Genomic DNA, 23,030 nt, shown 5'->3' on the forward strand with positions numbered 1-23,030 from the left:
ATTACTGCAGAGTACATAGGATTTCCTGCTGAAGACCTTGATCTTTATCAGCCACCAGGAAACAAGTCTTCAGACACAGCACACACTTAACATCCCTAGGTTTCCAAGTGATTCTTAAAAGCTATTAAGTCATCATTTCACGAATCAAACTCACCTGCACAAAAGCCTGAAATTCTTCCCATTTCTTTTCAGGTAAATCAAGAGGCAGACACAGTAGAAGTTCAATACAGCTTCTGGAAGGCAAATAGGAATATTATTTGATGCAATTTTTTGCTTTTAAAATGTATATTGAACAGTTCTTAATTCTAGTATAAAAGCAGTCATTTGTTTGAAACGCCAAAGCCATAAAAGTCTGTTTTGTTTGAACATATAAAGAAAAAGTGGCCATGGACATTCTTGCAGATGCTGTAAGAGCAAACTCACAAAAAACCACTAATAATAAAAAAAAATGATTTGTCATTGAAGTTCAACCTTGTAACACTGCGTCTAAACAGATGCACTTTCTGATTGCATGGAAATCAATAGTAACAAAACGTTAGCCAGGGATGTTGGCTTGTCCTGTATCAGAAGAGTCCTTCTCAAGACTGCTCCATTTCCAGCAGCCAAAGACATTCTCTCTCACATTCGCCATTCACCATGAGGAAGGAAGGTGCTTCCCAGCCTATTTAGAACTTCCGTAGGTTGTGAACTGGACTGGGAAAGCATTAAGGCAGTGAAAAGTTAAAACCACACAGCTTTTGTTTTCATAACTAAAAAACATACTCACAGTGCTAAACGTTCAAGCACAAAGGCTACATTTTCACACTCAGAGGTAAGATAAGGTCGTGCTTTAACATAACTTCGGATAGCCACTGTGTACACCTCTAAGAGGGGCAGAGGGTCTTCTGATGTTTTCCACTTTTCTGCATATTCCAGCAAAGTCTGTTTAGGAAGATGAACAAACAATGCAAAAATTCAGGAACAAATCTAAGTTTTTAGTTTTATACCCATCACTAGTAGGCTACCCTTCTTAATGATTGCCTCTATCTCCTTAACATGAACCACATCTTCACAAAACATGCGTTTTCTCATTAAAATTTATTGTTTCATTAACAACTAGAACTTAAAATTCCACACAAAAATCATTCTCTTCTAATATAAAGATAGACACATATATTCAGGATGTCACTTTTCTCACGGTCCTGAAAGTAATATGAACTCCACATTTTAAAGACAACATATATATACCCCAAACTCATTAGTCAAAAAGTTGTTTTCTTACTTTTTACACATGAATACCTACAAACAATGGTTTAGAAATAGAAATCAAGAGAGTAATCAAACAACCACCACCCCAAAAAGAGCAAAATGTTTCTGTTCATTTCAGTCAGGATGGGGAACTCAGACTCAGACACACGTTAAGGTGGAGGAGCTAGTAAGGTTCTCTTGTCAACATCCAAACCAGGTTTCCCTTAGATTTCTGCTCTCAAACCTAGAGCAACTTGATGGATTGCAAAGTAATTCCTGCACTACAGCAGGTTGCAGTCTGTCACATTAAGGCAATCAATTTTGCTGTTTGCTTCTTGGGGGGTCATAATAAGCAGAAAGCTCAGAGTAACAGATGACAACTCAGGTCGTCTGACACTCTGCTCAAAGCAAGACCATTAGAGTAAGTTGTTTGGAGTGACGGCCAATGGAGATGTGAGTATCCTGTAGGAAAGACTCCACAGCCTCTGTGGGCAGCCTGTTTCTGAGCCTGACTACTGCTTACTGGGAACTCCTGCCTGCCAGTACCTAGATGCAGTCCCACACGTGCTCGGTACAGGGATTATCTCCCTCACTCAGCCTTCCAGGCGTGCTCCTGCTGGCACAGACACACCGTGAGCTGGGGTGGTGTCTGAGGGCGCCCCAGCCTCCGCCACTGCACGAGGCTACTCCCTCCCACATGCAGACGTTGGGCTCACCTTAGCTGAACTACACACCAGCCCGTTCCCCGGCGCTGCTGAGGTCCCTCTGAACAGCCTCCCTGGCTTCCCCAGGTATCAAACGCTCCTGCCAATTCAGTACCATCTGCCAAGGGGCTGAGGATACGCTCTGCCCCCTTATCCAGTTCACTAATAAAGAAGTTAAGAGTATTTGCTCCTGTGTCAAGCCTTGGTAGCATGCCACAAGTAGCCAGCTGCCACCATCTGGGCTTCATATTACAAAGCACAAGTCTTCAAGACCCACAGTTTGGCCATCTTATTATACTGCCTGGATGAGTGGACTATTTCATGGGTTTGTTTGTAAGGATACGATGGGAGACAAAGTCCAAGGCCTTGCTGACATCAAGCAGAAAAACATCTGCTGCTGTCCCCCCTCAGCTGCAGAACCAGCTATTTCAGCACAGAAGGAAATCAGGTTTGTCAGTGTGGAAGCATTTTACAAAGCTTGTGCTCTCAAGGCCATTTAGCAAAAGTCATGGTTTCCCATTTTATTAATATCAGCTGCAATTAAAATAATTTTGACAAAATTGATTCAATTCTGACAAGATTTGCGCTGGTAAGGAAAATCAGAGCCTTCTAGACGATAAAGTTGTTCTGTAACAGAATCCCCCACTTACTTGAACAAAAACCAGAGCAAAGTGGCTCTCAACTCATTTTAACATGCAAATACTAAAATTTTCTTTAATTTTTAATATGCAAATATAACATTCTTGGTGAACTTGCTATGTCTAGGATATAATGCAACTCAAATGATATAATCGGACTTCAAGCAACTTGTCTCTGGCTTTATATATTTGAAAGCAAGAAAACAGGACATTACTTCTTCTCGAAAGGCAAGTCAGTCACATTAAAAGACAAGACAAAACAAAATTAAGTTTGTTTTTGTTTTCAACTCTACTAAGTTTAGCGTAAGTTAAGTTCAGTATTGCCCTGTCTATGGTAGATCTGTACTGAGTTAGCCAGTGGTATCATTAAGAGCTGACTTAAAATTCTCATATTTGGCAATGTCCAAAACAAACTCTCTCAATAACAAACAAACTGTATTAAACTGAAATAGAAAACTGTTCAATGTGGTTATTCGCAGTCGTAATACCGCCACCAGGTTATAGCACAGCCAAAACATGGACCAAAGGTATCCCAATCAAAGACATAACAGGTCAGAAATAGGTTGTTGCATTAAAACCTTTTCTGGTTTTAAAGGAGGTCTTAATACACAGTCACCTTAAATATTGTCTATTTTACAGTAACATCCAATATGATGTTTTCCTAACAGCAGCAAAATGCCACCACAGGTCATTGCAGAGAAATCAAGGAAGAGTAAAATAGAACAGAAACATGAAAGAAGCAACAAAGGAGGACTGCACCAACAATCTCACAGTATTAGCAAACATCTATTTTGGTATCATTTGGCAATTTTTATCAACACACTAGAATAATCAGATTAGAACAAAGGAGTCGGCTTCAAAGAATCTTGAAAGAAACTGCAGTAAAAAGCCTCCCTCTGCCCAAGCACTCGCACAACCAGATGTACTATGATTTCAGTTACTGGTTTACCATACTTGACATGTTTGTAAAATAACAAAGCTGAAGAAAGAACAGCCTACGAAAGTATACTTCACATCCTTCACTCTTCCGGTCCTAAAACAATGTTTTGGATGTAACAGGCAACTATTTCTTCCCCTTGTCCAGCTGATAGAAATATTCACATTAAAAGAGTGAAAGGGAAAAGCTTCAGATCTACATGAATACCGCAGACAAGCAGAAGAAACCTTTTCTCCTTAACCTCATGTTGTTACTTGTCAAGAACATATCAGAGTGATCAATGTAGCACCTTTCACAGTACAGTGCTATAGAAAAATTAAAATAAAAAGCATATTAGTATAACATTTTTTCCTTATGGAATAAACTTTTCCTTCTCTTAAGCGCTCAGGTATGACTTGTATTTTCGCACTGGAGAAAATAATACACTACTACTTTTTGTTATACTACAGCTTAACCAATTTTAAACTTGCTTAAGACAAACAGTCGTCCTTGTAAAGGGGAAATGTGAAATCAAGTTGCTGGTGACACTGAATAAACGAGGGACAAAGATGGTAATTAAACATTCAGTGTAGCTTACTGTTCATATAGATTCTTAAAATATGCTGCGGAAATTATTTCAATTGTCTTGGAATGCTACCTAGCTCAAACAGGGAGTTAGCTTCATAATCAGAGATGAATAGCTAAAGCTAATGTTGTCATCATGAATTGCTTTCCTTTTATGATTCATTTGAAGCAACATACTTCTCCTTCTAGACTAATATTAAATAAAAACAACACAAAAAAAACTAAACAAAAAACCCCATCTGGTAGCTAACTTATCAGGCCAAGGCAGCTAACAGGTTGCATGAACTACCATTCAGCTTTATCCAACTGATTGTCCAAACTTGCTAGAGCTGGCCTGGCCATCAAAAATCTGCCAAACAACTTCTGCCAGTAAGATAAGCTTACAGTTAGGAAGTTGATACATGAAGTAATGAATCCTGTGTAATACTAGAAACAAGGTTAACCTGTTAAAAGACTTGATGTATATCTCATTTTGAATGCCGCCTGCCTTTACTAGTGTCCTCTTCAGAAGACGGCAGCAAGCAACAAGATAAACGAAACTTTTGGCAAGCGAAGGACATTTCAAAGTTACCTACCAAGCCAGGACAACATATCCCGAAAGTCTCAAATTGTTAAGTTGAGCAGAAGAGGGAAGAAGAAAGGAGTGAGGAAGGAGAAGGAAGTAGGTAGATGTAACTAAACGATCAGTCATCTGAGAGCCATGACTAAAGAATTATCAAAAGGATTCTCACTAGCTGCTGCAAAGACAGTGGCACCTGGAATTTAAAGAAGAAACAAGCTGCCTCGGTAGAGACACTGACTCACAAAGGAAGCCACGAGAAGTGACCATGGAGATCTATGACAACAAGATGAGAAGACCTCAAGTCTCACGGGGCAGGAAAAAGAGACCTTATAGGTAATGAGCATGCTAAAAATCTCCAGCTAGACAGTGGCACCATCTGATCTGCACCAGGGAGGATACTGAAGAACGCAGACCCATTATGATGGAACTCAGCTGGAATTCTCCCAGATAATTAGGAACTTTACAGAAATACCACATGGTCATTAATACCAGAAAACTGGATGGGGGATGAACTACAAAAGCACTTGCAGAACCTATGGAAGCCCAACCAACGCTACTTCAATCCGCGTCCAGATTACTAAGGATAAATCAAAGCAAAACAGAATTTAGTTTTGAAAATATGACGTTTAAAAGTAGTCAACCAAACACAAAATAGTATTAGATACAGTCAGCATATTGGCAAATTCTCAGAATCCACTACCTTACAAAAAATAATTGGTATGCTTGTGAACTCTTGCTACCAATGCTGGCCTTTAAAAGTGGTGCATACAGATGTAAACACACTGTCTGAAAGCAAGAGGGGTAGTTTGCACTGTAACATAGAACACTAATTTTAACATTAAATAGTGCTATTTGTATCTCACATCTATAGGTCAGCCACTTCCAAGCCATTATATGAACTATATTAAGCACTTACGCCTACCTCTACCACGCCCTTCAAAAGTATTCACCAGAATGACAGTTTTTCTTGTCTGGATGTCCCTAGACTACACAGCACTGCCACTGCACAAAGAAAATCAAATCCATTCTGCTTTTGCGTAATGAATCATTGTTGTGCTCCACTTACAACGATAAAAAGAAAGAATTTCACCCCCCGGTCCTGGGCCTCATTAAGTTATTTATCTCCCTATTCAGGACATGCTTGTTAATCAAGCAAGTACTGCATTCAGAACGCAGCAGCAAAGTTTTCATTCTACTGGAGGCTGAAATGGGCATTTTATTGCAGCAGCAACTTACGCAGTCAAGAATGCTCAAAAACATGGAATCATTGATTTTTATGGTACAAACCAAGATAAGTATTGTATTTGTAATTTAAACTGTGGAACATATTTAGCTATGGGTAATATCCAGACAATACATTTTATACTTTTCAATCTTTATCAGAACCCTTACATGAATGTTGCTGTAGCAATGCACTCCCCAGTGGATGCTTTTCTGCTGTCAGAAGTTATACTGAGCAACCTTCTTTGACAAAACTAGACCTATAATACCAAAGATGTGCCAAAAAACGTTTCATGCTAAAACAAGGTGTTATTTACTATTAACTGGAGTTTCACATGTACAGTCCACATCTACATGTTTCTTCAGCTCTTAAGATCAGACTCCTGTAGGTATCTGCAGAAAGGCAAGCTTACTTAAATACATTACAATGTTCCTGGGACTGCCCATTCCTGCCAAGCACAAGGGACTAAGAGGCTGGGAAAGCAACAGACAGTGGTCACCCAGGTAAGCTGAACCTCTCAAACCACTCCAGTTAACTAGCAAAATCTCTATTTCAGTGACTTTCCTCAAACACTTCCACACAGAAAAAGAGTCCAAGCAACAAGCTTGATATAGTCAAGTTACCTGGAGATTAGCCTTGAGGAACTGCATGCAGAGCGGCTGCAAGAACTCCCTCCATGAAGTAAACTTCCACAGAGGTAGCTACGTGGCAACTGAGTTCCATATGAACAGCCAGGTAGGTGCAGGAGCAACAGCACTTCTCAGCGAGATCACTCTGCCACCTCAGGCTTGTGTGGAACATATTTCTCCAAAGGCAGTGCTCCCCTTCGACTGACACAACCCCACTACTCAGTCCTCCAGTATCTGCCAATTAGTGACTGATCCTAAAGACCAGCTGTTTCCACAGGAACCATCAAAGGGTCCAATTTGAAAGAAGAGGGCAAACTTTATTCAAAGCCAGCAAAGAACTGCTACAATTCTTCTAACGTCAACTGAAATTTCAAAAGAAAGTGAAGGCTACAGTCAAGAAAGAAGATAACATAAAAAAAAAAAAATCAGTGAAGCAGGTCTCCAGTATCAAACACGCACATGATTTATGAACCTTTTATTTTGCTTAAGATTCTCCCTGTTAAAAGTGCCCATGTAGTCTAATGACCAGAGCCATTCACAGCCTGCATCATTAGATGGATCAGGAGCTAATGAAAATTGCTCAGGGGATTCTGAGTTTGGCATCATCACATCACAGAGGAAGATGCAGAGAGATGCTGTACACCCTGATGAGCCCAACATCCTAACTTCAGTCGAGTCAGGTTCCATTGACTATTCTGGACTGGTGTTGAGCTGGATGCTTAGGATTAAAGGGGCTGAAGGGAAAAAGACATACACCATAATAGGAATGGTTGGACTCGATGATCCGGTGGGTCTCTTCCAACCTGCTTATTCTATGATTCTATGATAATGGGAGCCAGAGCAAAGACATCCCAAATACAAGATCAAGAGAAAAGAAGCTGTCATTACTTCTTAGACTCTGATAAAGGCCTTGGAATGTCAACAACCCCAAAGTATGGAATTCAACATAGTAGATCAGGCCTATCACGGTATTGTGGTTTAATGTGCTATATGAGAAATAATGTGTAGCCACAATGGGTCTGTATGGACGTGGTGAGGAACTATGCAGAACACGAAACACTTTGAACAGGACGCTACCTGCAAACTGAGGGCAGTCAGCCATGAGACTCGTACACAAATGGCACCAACACCAAACAGGTATTCAAGAACAGCTTACTCACAGTGGCACTAAGCAGCACGTTGCAACCGTCAGTGTGCAGTCAACGTCCATTAGATTCCACCCCAGGGAAAAAAAAACATCTGCATGAGGCTTGTTAGTGGAAAATGCCTGGAACTGAATGTGAACAAAGACTGGCAGTAGTGACGATGGAAGATGTGGCAGTCTGAGCAAAGGAACTACTGTATTGCAGCAATGACTCCGGAACACTCCAACTTGACTAATCTCCCAGTAAAAAACAAGACCAGGTGAAATCTCCTTCTCATACCTAAATACTGAACTGGATGGGGCAGAGGCATAACCCCTAGCGACACTTCAAGGATGAAGTTTCTCTGTCCTACATAAATACATATGTAATGCACACACATGCAAATACACACACAGACTATCATATTATGACAAATCTTTCAGTTACCTTTTTTTTTGCCTTGCGACTATGATAATTTCATTGATCTCAAATCAACTAATTTTTTTTTGATACCTGAAAAAACAAACTGGACAAATAAGCTACATAACTAAAGGAGATATAAGTAAATTTAAAAAATTAACAGTTTCAGAAGGAAGTCTTAATGTGTGTTGTTTGCAAAGTATTTCTGTGATAACTCATAAAGACTTATGTGAGTCTTATGGATCCTCTGCAAGAAAACTCCTCCTTTTCTAAATCCTACATCATCAATTACTCTGAAAACCAAAGACAATCATGTTGGCTGACATATATAGTGAACATTATTGGCTAGTATACCATGTGAGTGAAGTTCAAAACTCAGCTTCACAGCAGGTGAAAATTTTATATAGCAACATGTATGCTCTACGGTGTATCCAAAGTTTAAGTTCAGCCATACAGGCATAAGCTAAACCAAACAGGGAATAATTTATCTCATTCAAAAAAGTTGATACTTCTTTGCTACATGGAGGAGATGATTTGAGATATTTATTGGTGGCAGGGATAAGAAGAATTAAAGCATTTACAACAGCATGAGAGGATTTACAAGCTATAACTCATGGACTTTTATCAAATTTGGTATGTTTTAGAGTACTGTTACTTCATATGTATGGGAAATATTGCCAAACTGTTACGTGAATGCAAATGAAACATCATGCTTCGTATTAGAACAGCTCTGCCAACGGTCCTTCTTTCTCAGAGAAAAGACTGTTGTCTCTTCCCTCAGTGTGGCAGTAAGAAAGGTAATTTAGCCCCTCACACCCACGCAAAAAAAAAAGAGAGGCAAAAGTCTTCACATTTATTGTGTGTGAACCCATAGACACCAACTGCAGAATATGACGGTTACTCCTAAACAACACAAACCCACCAAATCCACACCTTATCTAATCAGCTAAACTAAATAATATTACATAATTACAAAAATGAATCATCAAGCAGGGTGTGACACCCTCAGGGACACATTCTTCTTAGGTTTTGATACTGTCTTTACTCTGGTCCAAACAGTTAAATACTGAGTTGCCACACCCACAACCTTTCACTTCAAACTGCCTAGAATCAAAAGTCATCTGTAATTTTAAAATAAAAAGTAGTACAGGAAAAGATTCTTCTAGGTTTAATAAATACTAGCACTATTGAAGTTTAAGGAATTTTTATTATTTACATCACAATGCCAGCAACCGCAAGAATACAAGGCAGACTTTAGTTTCAAATGTGACTATTTAGTATTTAATTTGTGACGCCATAACACTTTACACTTGATCAAAATATTTTGGTTGACCGCCTAAATCAAAAGCCACCCAGTTTTTAGGTATTCTGATAAATTTCCAACTTAATGGAAAATCTACTGTCACAGCACTTATATTTTATTACAAAATGTGCTTTGATTTAAGAATTAGCAGCTTGTGAAAAACATTTGTTTTGTCACTATTTGTATTTTCTTGAAGATCAAGACTTGAAACAGACACTTATAATTACATAAAACACAAAATATCTCAGAAAGAGGTACTTATCAAAACACTGGTATCAGTTAGTAGAACAGAGCTGATTTTGTGCTGACATCAACGTCCTCCTGTCTATGCCCCAAAATATATGAAAACCAGGTCTCAATATACAGAAAGTTGACCGTGAGGCCTGATCCATGAGCCTACAGCCCACAGAATTCATGACTTTCATTTAAAAGAAAACCACTTCTAGCTCTTGGAATTTTTTTTCTGATGTTAGCTGATGCAATGATAGATATTCAGCTCTTCAATCTGTCCTTGCCCACAGAATATCAGTTCTGATCAAGATCCTTGAGATAGTACAGTGAATTCAGCAACTTCATTGTCTTTCTCTTGTTATAAGGTGTCATCGCAATTTCAAAACAAAAAATCTGAGAAGTAGCTGGAAGAAGGAGCACAGTACATACATCATTTAAATCAGTAACTCTAGTTTCTTGCACAGCCAAACATCAGAGTCTTAAATCCTTGCAGTTTCTAACAATCTGGGGAAAAAAAACCCCAACAAACCCATGACCATTGTCAGCTCCCACAACGGACCAAGATACACAGGGCAGAAAGTTCATTGCCCTCCTCCAGTTTAAGGCTGTGGCAACATCTTCATTCTTTTATTATTTCACATTTAAACAAATCAAGAAGTAACAGCTTTTTCAATTCTCTCCGAAGTGCTAGTTTTTTATATGCTTTAAAGAACAAAGATTGAAAGTAAAGTTAAAAGGATTTTATTCAGTGCTTCCAATAAGGAAAATGGCTTATATCACTCCTATGGGTTACAGTGGTCCAAAATACTGAATTACACCTTTATCAATAAAAAAGTCTAAATCAAGCTCTCATGAGATTGTAGTGTTTTCCTTCCCTCTTTTCAGCATTACTGCCAGTGCAAAGATCAGATATGGGGCTCTGGAACTTGAGGGCCAGGCAAATGAGGATGTAGGTGAAAGTCACAGAGTCACAGAATCACAGAAAAGTTTGGGTTGGAAGGGACCTTAAAGATCATACAGTTCCACCCCCCCTGCCATAGGCAGGGACACCTCCCACCAGATCAGGCTGCTCAAGGCCCTATCCAACCTGGCTTTGAACACTACCAAGGATGGGGAAGCCACAGCTTCCCTGGGCAACCTGTGCCAGGGCCTCACTGTCCTAAGCATGAAGAATTTCCTCCTTATGTCTTATTTAAATCTACCCCTCCCCAGTTTAAAGCCATTCCCCCTCATCCTATCACTCCATGCCCTTGTAAAAAGTCCCTCCATGTAGCCCCTTCAGATACTGGAAGGCCACTATAAGGTCTCCCCAGAGCCTTCTCTTCTCCAGGCTGAAAAATCCCAACTCTCCCAGCCTGTCCTCATAGCAGAGGTGCTCCAGTCCTCTGATCATCTTTGTGGCCTCCTCTGGACCTGTTCCGACAGTTCCATATCCTTCTTATGTTGGAAATTAATCCAGATTCATCCTTGGGTTTGCCTATGGAAATTCAGTCAGCCCCATGCATTATGACTGCCTCTGTTAAGAAAGAAAGGACAGTACTTGTCATCGGCAACTCCCTTCTGAGAGGAAGGGAGGACCCAGTATGCTGACCAGGCCCATCCCACGGGGAATTCTGCTGCCTCTCTGGGGCCCAGGGTAGAGATGTCACTAGGAGACTTCCAGGTACGATACACACCTCTGATTATTGGTTGTTCAGGTTGGCAGTGATGAGGTTGTTTCTTGAGGGTATGGAAAATAACTTACTGATGCAGCTGGTGAACCTACCAGGGGAAGTGCCTCACTTAACCTGCTGTTTACAAAGAGGGACTGCTGGGAGATGTGGTAGTCAGAGGCTGTCTTTGGCTTAGCAACCATGAAATTATAAAGTTCTCTATTCTTAGTGAAGTAAGAAGGAGGGGTCAGCAAAACCACTGCCATGGACTTCTGCAGGGCAGACTCTGGCCCGTTCAGGTCACTGGCTAAGGCAATCCTGAAGGGCAAAGGGGTCCAGAAAGACTAGGTACACTTCAAGAAGGTAATCTTAAAGGTGCAGGACCAGGCTGTGCCCATGTGCCATAAGATGAACTGGCAGGGAAGACGACCTGCCAGGCTGAACAGGGAGCTTTTGCTGGGATTCAGGAAAAATAAAGGAGAGTTTACCACTTTTAGAAAAAGGGGCAGGCAACTCAGTAGAAGTACTGGGATCTTGTTAGGTCACGTAGACAGAAAATCAGAAAGGCAAAAGCCCAGCTAGAACTCAATCTGGCCGCTGTTGTAAGAGACAACAAAAAGTGTTTTCACAAATGCATCAACAACAAAAGGAGAGCCAAGGAGAATCTCCATCCTGTATTGGATGCAGGGAAGAGAACATTGCCACCAAAGATGAAGAAAAGGCTGAGGTGCTTAATGCCTTCTTTGCCTCAGCCTTTAATAGTCACATCAGTTACCTCTAGGGTATTCAGCCTCCTGAGTTGGAAGACAGGGATGGAGCATAGGATAATCCTTCCCTGATCCCAGACGAAGTAGTCAACGACCTGCTATGACACCTGACACACACAAATCTATAGGACTAGATGGGATCCACACAAGAGCACCAAGGGAGCTGGTGGAGGAATTTGCCGGACCACTCTCCATCATTTATCAGCTGTCCTGGTTAACAGGGAAGGTCCTAGATGACTTGAGGCTTGCCAGCGTGACGCTCATCTATAAGAAGTGCTGGAAGGTGGATCCAGGGAACTACAGGTCTGTCAGCCTGATCTTGGCACCAGGGAAGATTATGGAGTGGTTCATCTCACGTGCACTCACCAGCCAAGTGCAGGTCAACCAGCTGATCAGGATCAGCCAGCATGGGTTCATGAAAGGCAGGACCTGCTTGACCAACTCAATCTCCTTCCATGACCAGGTGACCCACCTATGCAACAAGTGAAAGGCTGTGGATGTTATTCACCTCGACTTCAGCTAAGTCTTCGACACTGTTTCCCACAGCATTCTCCTAGAGAAGCCAGCAGCTCATGGCTTAGGCAGGTGTACTCTTGGCTGGGTAAGAAACTGTCTGGATGGCTGAGCCCAGAGATTTGTGGTGAATGGAGTTAAATCCAGTTGGCAGCCAGTCACAAGTGGTGTCGCCCAGGACTCAGTATTGCAGTCAGTCCCGTTTAATATCTCTATCAGTGATCTGGATGAGGGGATTGAGTGCTCCCTCACTAAGTTTGCAGACGACACCAAGTTGCATGGGAGTGTTGATCTGCATGAGGGTAGGAAAGCTCTACAGAGGGATCTGGATAGAGTGGATTGATAGGCCCAGGTAAATTGCATGAGATTTAACAAGGCCACGTGCAGAGTCCTGCACTTTGGTCACAACCCCATGCAACACTACAGGCTTGGGGAAGAGTGGCTGGAAAGCTGCACAGTGGAAAAGGACCTGGGGGTGCTGTTTGACAGCTGGCTGAACATGAGCCAGCAGTGTGCCCAGGTGGCCAAGAAGGACAACAGCATCCTTACTTTTATCAGAAATGGCATGGCCAGCAGGACCCGGAAGGTGATTCTGCCCCTGTACTTGGCACTGGTGAGGCCACACCTCAAATACTGTGTTCAGTTTCGGGCCCCTCACTACAAGGATGTTGAGGTGCTGGAGTGTGCCCAGAGAAGGGCAACAAACATTGTGAAAGGTTTGAAATCTTATGAGGAGCAGCTGAGGGAACTGTGGCTGTTCAGTCTGGAAAAGAGGAGGCTTGAGGGGAGACCTTATCGACCTCTATAACTACCTGAAAGGAAGCCATAGTGAGGGGGGTGTTGGTCTCTTCTCCCAAGTGACAGGTGATAGGACGAGAGGGAGTGGCCTTAAGCTGCATCAGGGGAAATTTAGACTGGACCCTATGGAACTTTTTTTTCACAAGAAGGGTTATCAAGCACTGGCACAGGCTGCCCAAGGAAGTGATTGAGTCACCATCCCTGAAGGTGTTTAAAAGGCAGGCAGATGAGGTCCTTGGGAACATGATTTAGTAGTGGACACATACGGCTGGGGTTGATGATCTCAAAGGTCTTTTCCATCTAATGATTCTATGATTTCTTCTTTTAACACCACTAATAAAAGCAATGACTTTCACAATAACTGCCTTGCAGGACAAGTACACTGCTTCTACGTTCCCTAATTTTATCTCTTATATGCTAATAATTGCAAAACGCACCCCTCTGATTTGCTCTGTTTAATGCACTTGTTGAATTGAGTAACTGACATTTCTTCTAAACCAGCATGAAAATTAAGAACTGGCCACAGATGTTACATATACATTTGATTAATGATTTATGAATTGAATAGGACTAGTAATTAAATTACCAAGAATTTCACCAATCACAAAGCAAAAATTCTCCTTTTTGCTTTCTGCAGTTTCTTCAGAGTTAATTTTCAAATGAGCCTCACTATTGTTCAGCAACCTCAGTATGTTACTAACCAGCTCAGCTGAAGTCAAGTGTCAGTTGCCTGTTTTCTTGCAGAAACTGCACCGCACCCAGAGCAACTCACTGGGGCATCATTTGCAAAGCAACAAAATTAGATACAAGCCCCAAAGAAGCAATCTCCTTGCACTAAATAGGTCCTTTCCCTGTTTTTTATACTACCTGTACTTGCTTTATTTCTCATTTTTCAAATCAGCCTTGTACAAACACTGTTACATTCAAATGGTTCTGATGAATTTTCATTATTCTTGATTTAGTGAGACAATACATATCTACCTGCAATTATTTCTACTCTCACTTCCTCAAATTTCTTGTGTACTACTTCAGATGAGTAAGAAATACCTTTCAGATATAGAGAACCACATTTTAAGAGTGTAATGCACAAAAATAATCTACAATATCTCCTCCTTATCAATGTTCAAGTTACTAAAAGTATGCAACAGTGAGCTGAGTGAACTAGGCAATGCCTAGTTCTGCAGCTGTAAGGATATGAAAAAGCTCATTGCACCTATTGAGAGTCATTTTATGCTAAACAACTGCTGGCACACATGAAGAACACTGGCAATGCTGCCAGTGAAGAAAACAGAGTAGATGATGCCTCCCAGTTTTGCATTACCAGCACAACCCCCTCTCTTGTATTCCAAAATTGAAAACTAGTCCTGGAAGTAAGCTCCAAGATTTCTTCAACTGAACTTAAAATGGCAATGTTAGCTGATTGATGCTTAGACGAGCGAGATTTACTGTACCTCTTGTAAAAAATATTTTTTTCCCTTTCATGAATCTGTATTTCATTTTGTTGCCTTTTTCATTTATCTCCACACCTTGCAGATAATCACTCGCTGAACATGAGGATTTAAAAGTCTGCCTAGTAGGCCTAGATTATTTCTCCTTCTCCACCAAAGGAGCTGTCTACTATTCAGTTACAAAAATAGCCCAATTAGTAAGATTAAAGAAACCATCCCCAGTACTAACTCCAAGGATATGTAATCTGTTTTCACTTCCAAAGCTAGGATCTATCTACTTCTCCTTGAAAAAGTATTTTCCATGAATATGCTTCACATTGTTGACCTTCCAGGTATGGCAGTCATGAGATAAACTTAGCTATTACTGAAAAGAAAATACAGCAACATCTCAAGCTGCTGTTAACTTTCTTTTCCTAGAGTAAAGAACACGATTAAGTATTTGTTAAACCAGTACAGTTCTTGCAGTATGCACATTTCTGCAAAAGGTACTGTTCATCAACACCGGAACGTGCACACAGACAACTCCATCCTCAAACTTGATAAGTCTCCACCAGTTACATCCACACAGTAACTAGACTCACTGAAAGCTTTTGCATCCAGGACCAGTTTCTTAAAATACTGGTAACAGATGAATACTGAGGCATCTCAGCTGTGCAGCACTCCAAGACAGAAGCATGCAAGGCAACTGTGCACAAGCACAATTCTTCCAGACACATTCACGCTAAGGGTGTGCACAGATCCTGATAACAAGGACACTAAAGTATTTTGAAATGTCAGTATCATTTTGGCAGCTGGGCTATCAGATATAGAAGCATCAAAAAACATTTCATGTATATACAGGGTTATTCAGTTGCTTTGAGATATTCAAGATTAAGATAATTCTTTCAAAAATGAGTATACTGGTGCTTTTTAATACTCATAGGTTCACCAGTGAAATTTCTACAGGAGAAAAATATTAACAAAAGGTATTTCACAGATCAGTGGGTTAGACTACCTCAAACTGTGATATGAAAATAAAGCTATTAGATATAAACTAAGGGCCACAAATTTGAAGGCTTTAGAGGGGAAGTAGTACTGAGGTCACTTGGTTTCTTCAGCCTGCAGAAGAGGAGATGTCATCACAGTTCACTGCTTCTTCACAAAGGAAGGAGGAGGAGCAGGGGCTGATCTCTTCTCTCCGGTGCCCAATGACAGGACCTGAGGGAAGGCCAGGAAGATGTGCCAGGAGAGGTTTCGGTTGGATATTAGGGAATGGTTCTTCACTCAGAGGGCACTGGAGCACTGGAACAGCTCCCCAGGGAAGCAGTCATGGCACCAAGCCTAACAATATTCAAGAAGCATTTGGACAATGCCTTCAGGCACGTGGTGTGACTTTGAGGTTGTCTTGTGCAGGGGTAAGAGCTGGACACCATGATCTTTGTGGATCCCTTCCAGCTCGGGTCATTCTGTGATTCTACGATAATTCCTCAAATCGGGGACAGAACAATATGGTGAAAAAGAAAAAGTCATTATCAAAGGAGTCAAAAACGCTGGGTGCCCTCTGTATAAAATACTGCTTTCCAGGAATGAAGATAACAGGATAAAATGCTCCCTATTACTTTTAGGACAGGCATGAAGGAATTTCTCAGCTAGCATACAGGAGCCCTTGAACAGCAACAGAGCATGGATACAAATTGCAACACGGCTTAGTTCACAGCAAAGCCCCTGAGTCCTAAGAGGTAAAACACAAGGAACATGATTATTTCATCTGTATTCTTCATCAAGTAGCTAGGTATACAGCTGTGATGTCAATAATGCCTTCTCACTTAACAGTAGGGAAATAAACAGGTGGGTTTTTGTTTTTTCTGGAAAACAGAACTAATACGCTGATTCATGGGCTGGAGCTAGACATTAATCTCATTCAAATAAAGTTTGTTTTTGAGGGCTGAGTTTTTCAGAGTAAAACTATGAGACTGAAACATAATCTCACCGACTACTGTGAACATTAAAAAATTGAGCATGCAATGAAAACATTGCCACGTCCTGCACTTGGGGCACAATAACCCCATGCAGAGCTACAGACTAGGGGAAGAGTGGCTAGAAAGCTGCCCGAAGAAGGTCCTGGGGGTGTTGGTTGACAGCGACTGAACATGAGCCAGCAGTGGCCCAGGTGGCCAGGAAGGCCAATGGCATCTTGGCTTGGATCAGAAACGGCGTGACCAGCAGGTCCAGGGAGGTTATTCTCCCTCTGTACTCGGCACTGGTGAGACTGCACCTCAGTTACTGTGTTCAGTTCTGGGCCCCTCATCACAAGAAGGATGTTGAGGCTCTGGAGTGAGTCCAGAGAAGAGCAACAAAGTTGGTGAAGGGGCTGGAGAACAAGTCTTACGAGGAGCAGCAGAGGGAGCTGGAGTTATTTAGCCTTGAGAAGAGAAGGCTGAGGAGAGACCTTATTGCTCTCTACAACTACCTGAAAGGAGGTTGTGGAGAGGAGGGAGCTGTGATCTCTTACATCCTAAAGGGACACCAAAACAATCTTTACAGGTGTTGAAAAACCATTATTCTCATTGATGATCCACAGCTCCTAGAGCTGAAAAGCTCCTTTTTCCCCCTGTGATCTGCCTTCTCTCCTCCCTGTTGTTCAGTGTTTTACCAGAAGATGGAGAACAAGCCTTTAATCACATAAAAAGCAAGTCTTTTGATAACTGCTGCAACATTATTTAAAAAAAAAATAAAAAATTGTTAGGCTAAGGTTCCCATGAAAGGAACTTTAATTGGAAGAGTCTAGAGGCAGCCAAGGAACAGCTGGAATGTAACCAAGATTTATGTCCACATTGTACAAGGACAGACTACCTAACTAAGACAGCAAGTAAACAGAATATTCAAGTAAAGACTTGGAATAGTTTTTGAACTAGTTCTGTATGTTAAGGAAACCTTACTGATACAATGCATAATTTAAAACAAATCTACCTCAGATTTCCCATGAGACTTCACTACTTAAGGGTTTAGAAACAAATACTATGACAGACGATTGCTAAAGCATTTAAAAGAGTAAGCTAAACTTTTACTTACAGTGTGAACCCCATCAAATCTCCTGCCCATTTTAAAAAGCACAGGGAGGAAAAAAAATAAATAAAAAGATGATCTATTCCTTTCTCTGTGGTATCACAACCGTTTGATCAAGGTATTTCTCCCTATCACCACAGCCATAATTCATCTTTATTTCACTTTCACCCTTTCCTCCAACAAAGAACCTCAAAAATAAATGACCTGTTTCCATTTTGTCATCTTAGTTGGGATGTTCTACAGGCAAATAGATTTTTAGACTAGAACAAAACTTACCTAGAAAAAAGCATGGATATTTCAAATCCGCCCACTACAAGCATCAGAAAGAACAGCACCATCTTAAATACCACTGCCCTCGCAGATACGCGAAAATAAAGAAACATGTCACATCAATAAAAGTCAACAAAACCAGTTTGTATTTATTTAGAACTGTGCACAGAGAGATCATTTTACAACAAGTCAACACAGCATCGTACTTTTAATTCATTTCTGAAGCAGTTAAATTAGGCAAATTAAAACTGGTACTAGTTAACTGTTTCGTTATTTGTTTACCAAGACTTAACACTGTTACCTTATTTTTGTAGCTAGACAAGTGCTGCAAGAGCATTAGCTCTTACATGTTTGTTATAATACAACACAATGCAGGACCGAACAGCAAAACCTCAGCAGGCACAGAACATGAAACCGCATTTACAAAACTAAGGATGACAATCAAATACAATTACCTTTTCTAGTGTACAAGTACTATCTAAATTATGGTTATGATCAAACAATATCAATTCCTATTTTTACTCAATTTTAGTTTTAAAAACCTTTCAAGATATTAAGTTGTTGCTGTGCTATTTGTACTATGAATTGTTTCACAATGAAGTTGTTAAGCAAAGTACAGCTCTAGAAAGCCCAGATGCCCTTGGCTGAGTAGTCAGCTGATGTTGCTTTAACTGTAACGGAGACATTGTCTTGTGGCCAGAATAGGGCTGAAGCCAGACTCTAAATTCCATCACTTACTACAAGATTGTATTTAAGCAATTGTTTTCATTCTCAATTTCTGCAGGCACGGGGCAGAGCTATCCAATTTTTTCTCCCCCATTACTACTTCTGTTTTCCATTGATAGGCTGCAGTTCCAATCTTCTTCATGGTTTTTCTTTTTTTTCCCCTTTTCCTTCAAAGAGAAAACCTCAGCTGCTTTTACACTTTACACCCCCATCCTAGCACCATCAGCTTCTCTATCCTGCCGTTGAAAGCAATGTCAAGCCAAGATTAGTGAGTACTGAATTAGTGAATCCAAGAAATACTCATAGAGTCAAGACAGACTCATTCAGAGATTAAATCAAACCCAAAATTTGAGTTTGCAAGTAAGCGCTGGTCCACAAAAAACCCTCACAAGGACAATAGTACTTCAGTGCAATGCATTGCACATAAGGAACAAATCCACACAGCAGGAAAGCTGGTGCTGAGAACCCAAGACCCCAGTGAATCTACCACAGGAGATCTTATTTTGCACTAGGTTTCAGCTGGTTCCATTGACCAGATACCTAGCAGTGGCTGAAGTGGATTGCCTGCAATTGCTTCTGAAGCACAGCTTGTGGCTCAGTTTCTCCTTAAGTACATTCAATTTCCACACTGCAAAGGGGCTACAAAATGCAAAACAAAGTGTGGAAAGCAGGGATGATCAGAAGATCTCTCGCAAAGTTAATTTCTTGTCTGACCCAGAGTGATAATGTATACGCACACACTATTTTTGGTTCACACATATTGTCATGGAATCATAGAATAGTTTGGGTTGGAAGGGACCTTAAAGATCATCTAATTCCAACCCCCCTGCCATGGGCTGGGAGCGACACCTCCCACTAGATCAGGATGCCCAAGGCCCCATCCAACCTGGCCTTGAACACCTCCAGGGATGGGGCAGCCACAGCTTCCCCATGCAACCTGTGCCAGTGCCTCACCACCCTCAGCGTGCACAAACTCCTCCTTATGTCTAGTCTAAATCTGCCCTTCTCCAATTTATAGCCATTACCGCTCGTCCTATCACTACAGGCCTTTGTAAACAGTCCCTCCCTAGCTCTCCTGTAGACCCTTCAGGTACTGGAATGAATATGTTAAATTATCTGAAAACTGTTTCTGTCAGCCATTCATTTCCTCATTCATCTACCAAAGAGAGATATTCAGAACAATAAAAGCAGTTTTGCTATATCGCATGAGCATGTATGTTTTTATACATTTATCTCTTATTGCATTTCTGCTTCCTTGGGGGAAAAATAAAATCCATGTTCTATTCTGTACTCACTGATTTTTATTATTGGTATCTTTAGCACTCAGATACACAGGCACACAGCCCCTAGTATATAGAATCATCACTTACTAAGAATTAAAGTATTTAGGTGTTACCTAAACAAAAAACCCACTAGCTCAAAGATTTTTAAGCACTAGGTTCCTGAGCAGTTTTAAAAGCAACCTGCAAAACAGTGCTGCAAAATTCTACCCATCTACAAGTCTCTTTTTTTAAAATGGTCTCCTCTCACCACCCCCTTAATTTTTTATTCAGTCTGAGTTTTCAGAACGACTACGTACATCTGAAATGCTGTCTGTCAAATCAGAACACAAAGAATAAACTGAAATATAACTGCACAATTTTCTTGCGGCAAAACTACAAAAATACAGGTCTAAGTCTTACGCTCAAGCCTCGCAAGAAAGGGAAAAGGAGATGCAGAGAAACAGCAAGAAATCAAGTAATATGCATTTATCTTGTGTATGTTCATACTGAAGGGAAGCTATTCTGGAGATTTTCAGAGACAGCAGTAAATAAGGTCAGAGAAATGCACACACATGGAAGAAGTAATTGTTATAGAATGGATATAAACTTTTAATTATTCTTTATTTAATAGAAAGAATTAGAATACATTTGAATCCAGTAAAGGTGATCAACTACTCTGCAATGAATGATTCATTTTCTCAGTTTGTTCAATTCCTACATATTCATACATCTATATGGTAGTTTACACAGTGTGTATACACACACTATATATGGTGGTTTATTATGCAAAATAAGTTTTTAGAATATCATTCCATGAAAATGACAACACACAAAAGTTAACGAATGATAGAAAGTTAGTAAGAATTATCATTAGCTACTTTTTGACTCTTGCCTAAAACAGTTTGCCCCAGACTTTTTATAAATAAACCTCACTGCAGCTCTAGCTACCATGAATATGTAATAACTGAACAGATTTCAACACTTCTGAAAATGGCATTGATCATTTGAACTTTTGAAGGTGCCAACGACCTTGATAATTCTTTACAACTACTTGACAGTAACTCTCACTCTCATGGTTGCAATCTCTGGTGAAGATTTAAGACTAATTGCAGGAAGACTCTATGTAATGATGATTAACAGCATAGAAAGCCACCCTTAAGATTAGCTTTTCCAAGATTTGAACTACTGTTACAATCCAATTTGTAAGGACATTAGCATCCTGAGTCTTCAGTACACAAGCATAAAAATTTAACCATGCCTCTTATCCAACTACTTCTACTTCACTAGGCAGGTAAAATAACAAAAACAAAATCCAGGTCTGTCTTCATCTGAGGTCGAACAGCAGGGAAATATCACTGCCCCCAATTTACAGATACAAAACTAAGACATAAGCAAGTATGACAATGAAAAATACATTCACATTTCTAGAACAGATTCTACATTGCAGGAAGGTTTGAAGAAAAAAAGCACCTCAGCTGATACAGAAGCAGAAACAGAAGAAAATCTTTTGGGGCTCTGCTACAGCCCTCAGAGTAGTAATTAAATCAACTCTAACAAAAAAAAATACCACAAGAAAAAAACAGCAAGGAAGAACGATGACTGACTCTGAAAAGTTAATTACCGAACATAGAACCTTTTATTAACTGATAGAGAGACTTTTCTCTCCCCAAATGTAAGTTAAAAAGCATGAGCAATTTGTATGTTTTTCATCTAAGCACACTAAATATACTGCATGAGCTGCTACTGCTGATTATTAAATTGAAAGAGGCAAAACAAAAAAGAAATAACCTTGGTACTATTCCTTCTGTTATTCTCGAGTCTCTATTTTGCTTAAAATTAAAGGCCTAGCTAGTTTTAGGAAAAAAAAAACCCTAGAAAAACCTAGAAAATGAATGAACAGTCTCTGCTTACATCCACAAACTACCATTCCATGATTCTATGATTCCATAAAACTGTTTTAAAACAAGTAAATTACTCAAAACAACAGGAAATAACTCCATTAATAACTCCTCATGCTTTGTCACATACTGCAGTAGAAATTATTCTTCTTTGTGCTTGCCTTTAATCTTCCAAGATTTTGAATTCAATATACTCTTTCTGATCTTGTCAGTAGTATCTGATTTCTCTCTTGCACCCTTACATAAGTGAACTTGTCCTAGTCCTAGACTACATTTCTCTCTATACAGGTTTTCATGCAGATCTCAATTCAATATTACCATTCCAACCTTCACATTTTAGTCTGTTTAGTTAAAAACAATGTTCATTAGCTGGCTATTAAACAGGCATTTCAGGAATGTGGTGGGATGTTTGTTACAGTAAATTTTTATCCAGACCCAGGAAATCTCACTTACCAATTCTCTTATTAGACTGGCATATGGGCAGTATAAAAATAGGAAGATAGCCCAAAATAACTCTCTAGTCTGAAAATATGTGCATTTCCTGTGATACAGGTGATTTGAACCTGCTCTGAGTCACATGAAATAAGACATTACAAATATTTCTGTAGTTCACGTCCAATACATTTTTTATTAGCTACCTGTTGAATGCAACTTCTCTCACTGCTACTTTAAACCTTTTTAATTCTGATGAGAATTGAATTGATAATCTTCTTCCTTAGTAGAAAGGTTACTTAACTGCCATTTCAAGCTTGTATATTCAGCACAGTCAAATTTGCCTCCCAAAGGATGCTTCCATCTGATCTACATTTCTTGTGAAAGAACAAGGCAATGTCTACCTGATTCACACAGAGTCTAACAACCAGCTATGTCCTCATACCATCAAGGTATTGGCACTGTGTCCGTGTGTGAGAAGGAGCGGAGCAAAGATTACACATTGCCCTGAATATGTTAGCAACCCTGAGCAGAACTCCATGCTCCTGCCACCCCACTGATGTGGTTCAAGCTGTCCAGTTTCAATGAGAACAGTAAGCATCAGTTCTATAGAATGGGCACATTTAAGTTTGATCATCTTCACTATCGTGGATTTGTA

The 23,030-nt window shown here is 40.2% G+C and overlaps 2 protein-coding genes across 3 annotated transcripts in view; both read right to left on the minus strand.

Annotated features, from left to right (window-relative positions):
• SMIM8 (small integral membrane protein 8) overlaps nucleotides 1–23,030 on the minus strand; it is a 723,388-nt gene that overhangs the window by 51,579 nt on the left and 648,779 nt on the right. The gene's annotated exons all lie outside the window — the stretch shown is intronic.
• ZNF292 (zinc finger protein 292) overlaps nucleotides 1–23,030 on the minus strand; it is a 58,510-nt gene that overhangs the window by 24,212 nt on the left and 11,268 nt on the right. For both annotated transcript variants that reach the window (XM_069851203.1, XM_069851202.1), the window contains exons 2-3: nucleotides 767–921; nucleotides 155–233 (exon numbers count right to left, since the gene is read on the minus strand). In XM_069851203.1, coding sequence (XP_069707304.1) covers nucleotides 155–233; nucleotides 767–921 — 234 coding nt within the window. The remainder of the gene's footprint in view (nucleotides 1–154; nucleotides 234–766; nucleotides 922–23,030) is intronic.

This window comes from Phaenicophaeus curvirostris, chromosome 2 (genome assembly GCF_032191515.1).
Source record: "Phaenicophaeus curvirostris isolate KB17595 chromosome 2, BPBGC_Pcur_1.0, whole genome shotgun sequence".
Taxonomy (NCBI): Eukaryota; Metazoa; Chordata; class Aves; order Cuculiformes; family Cuculidae; genus Phaenicophaeus; species Phaenicophaeus curvirostris.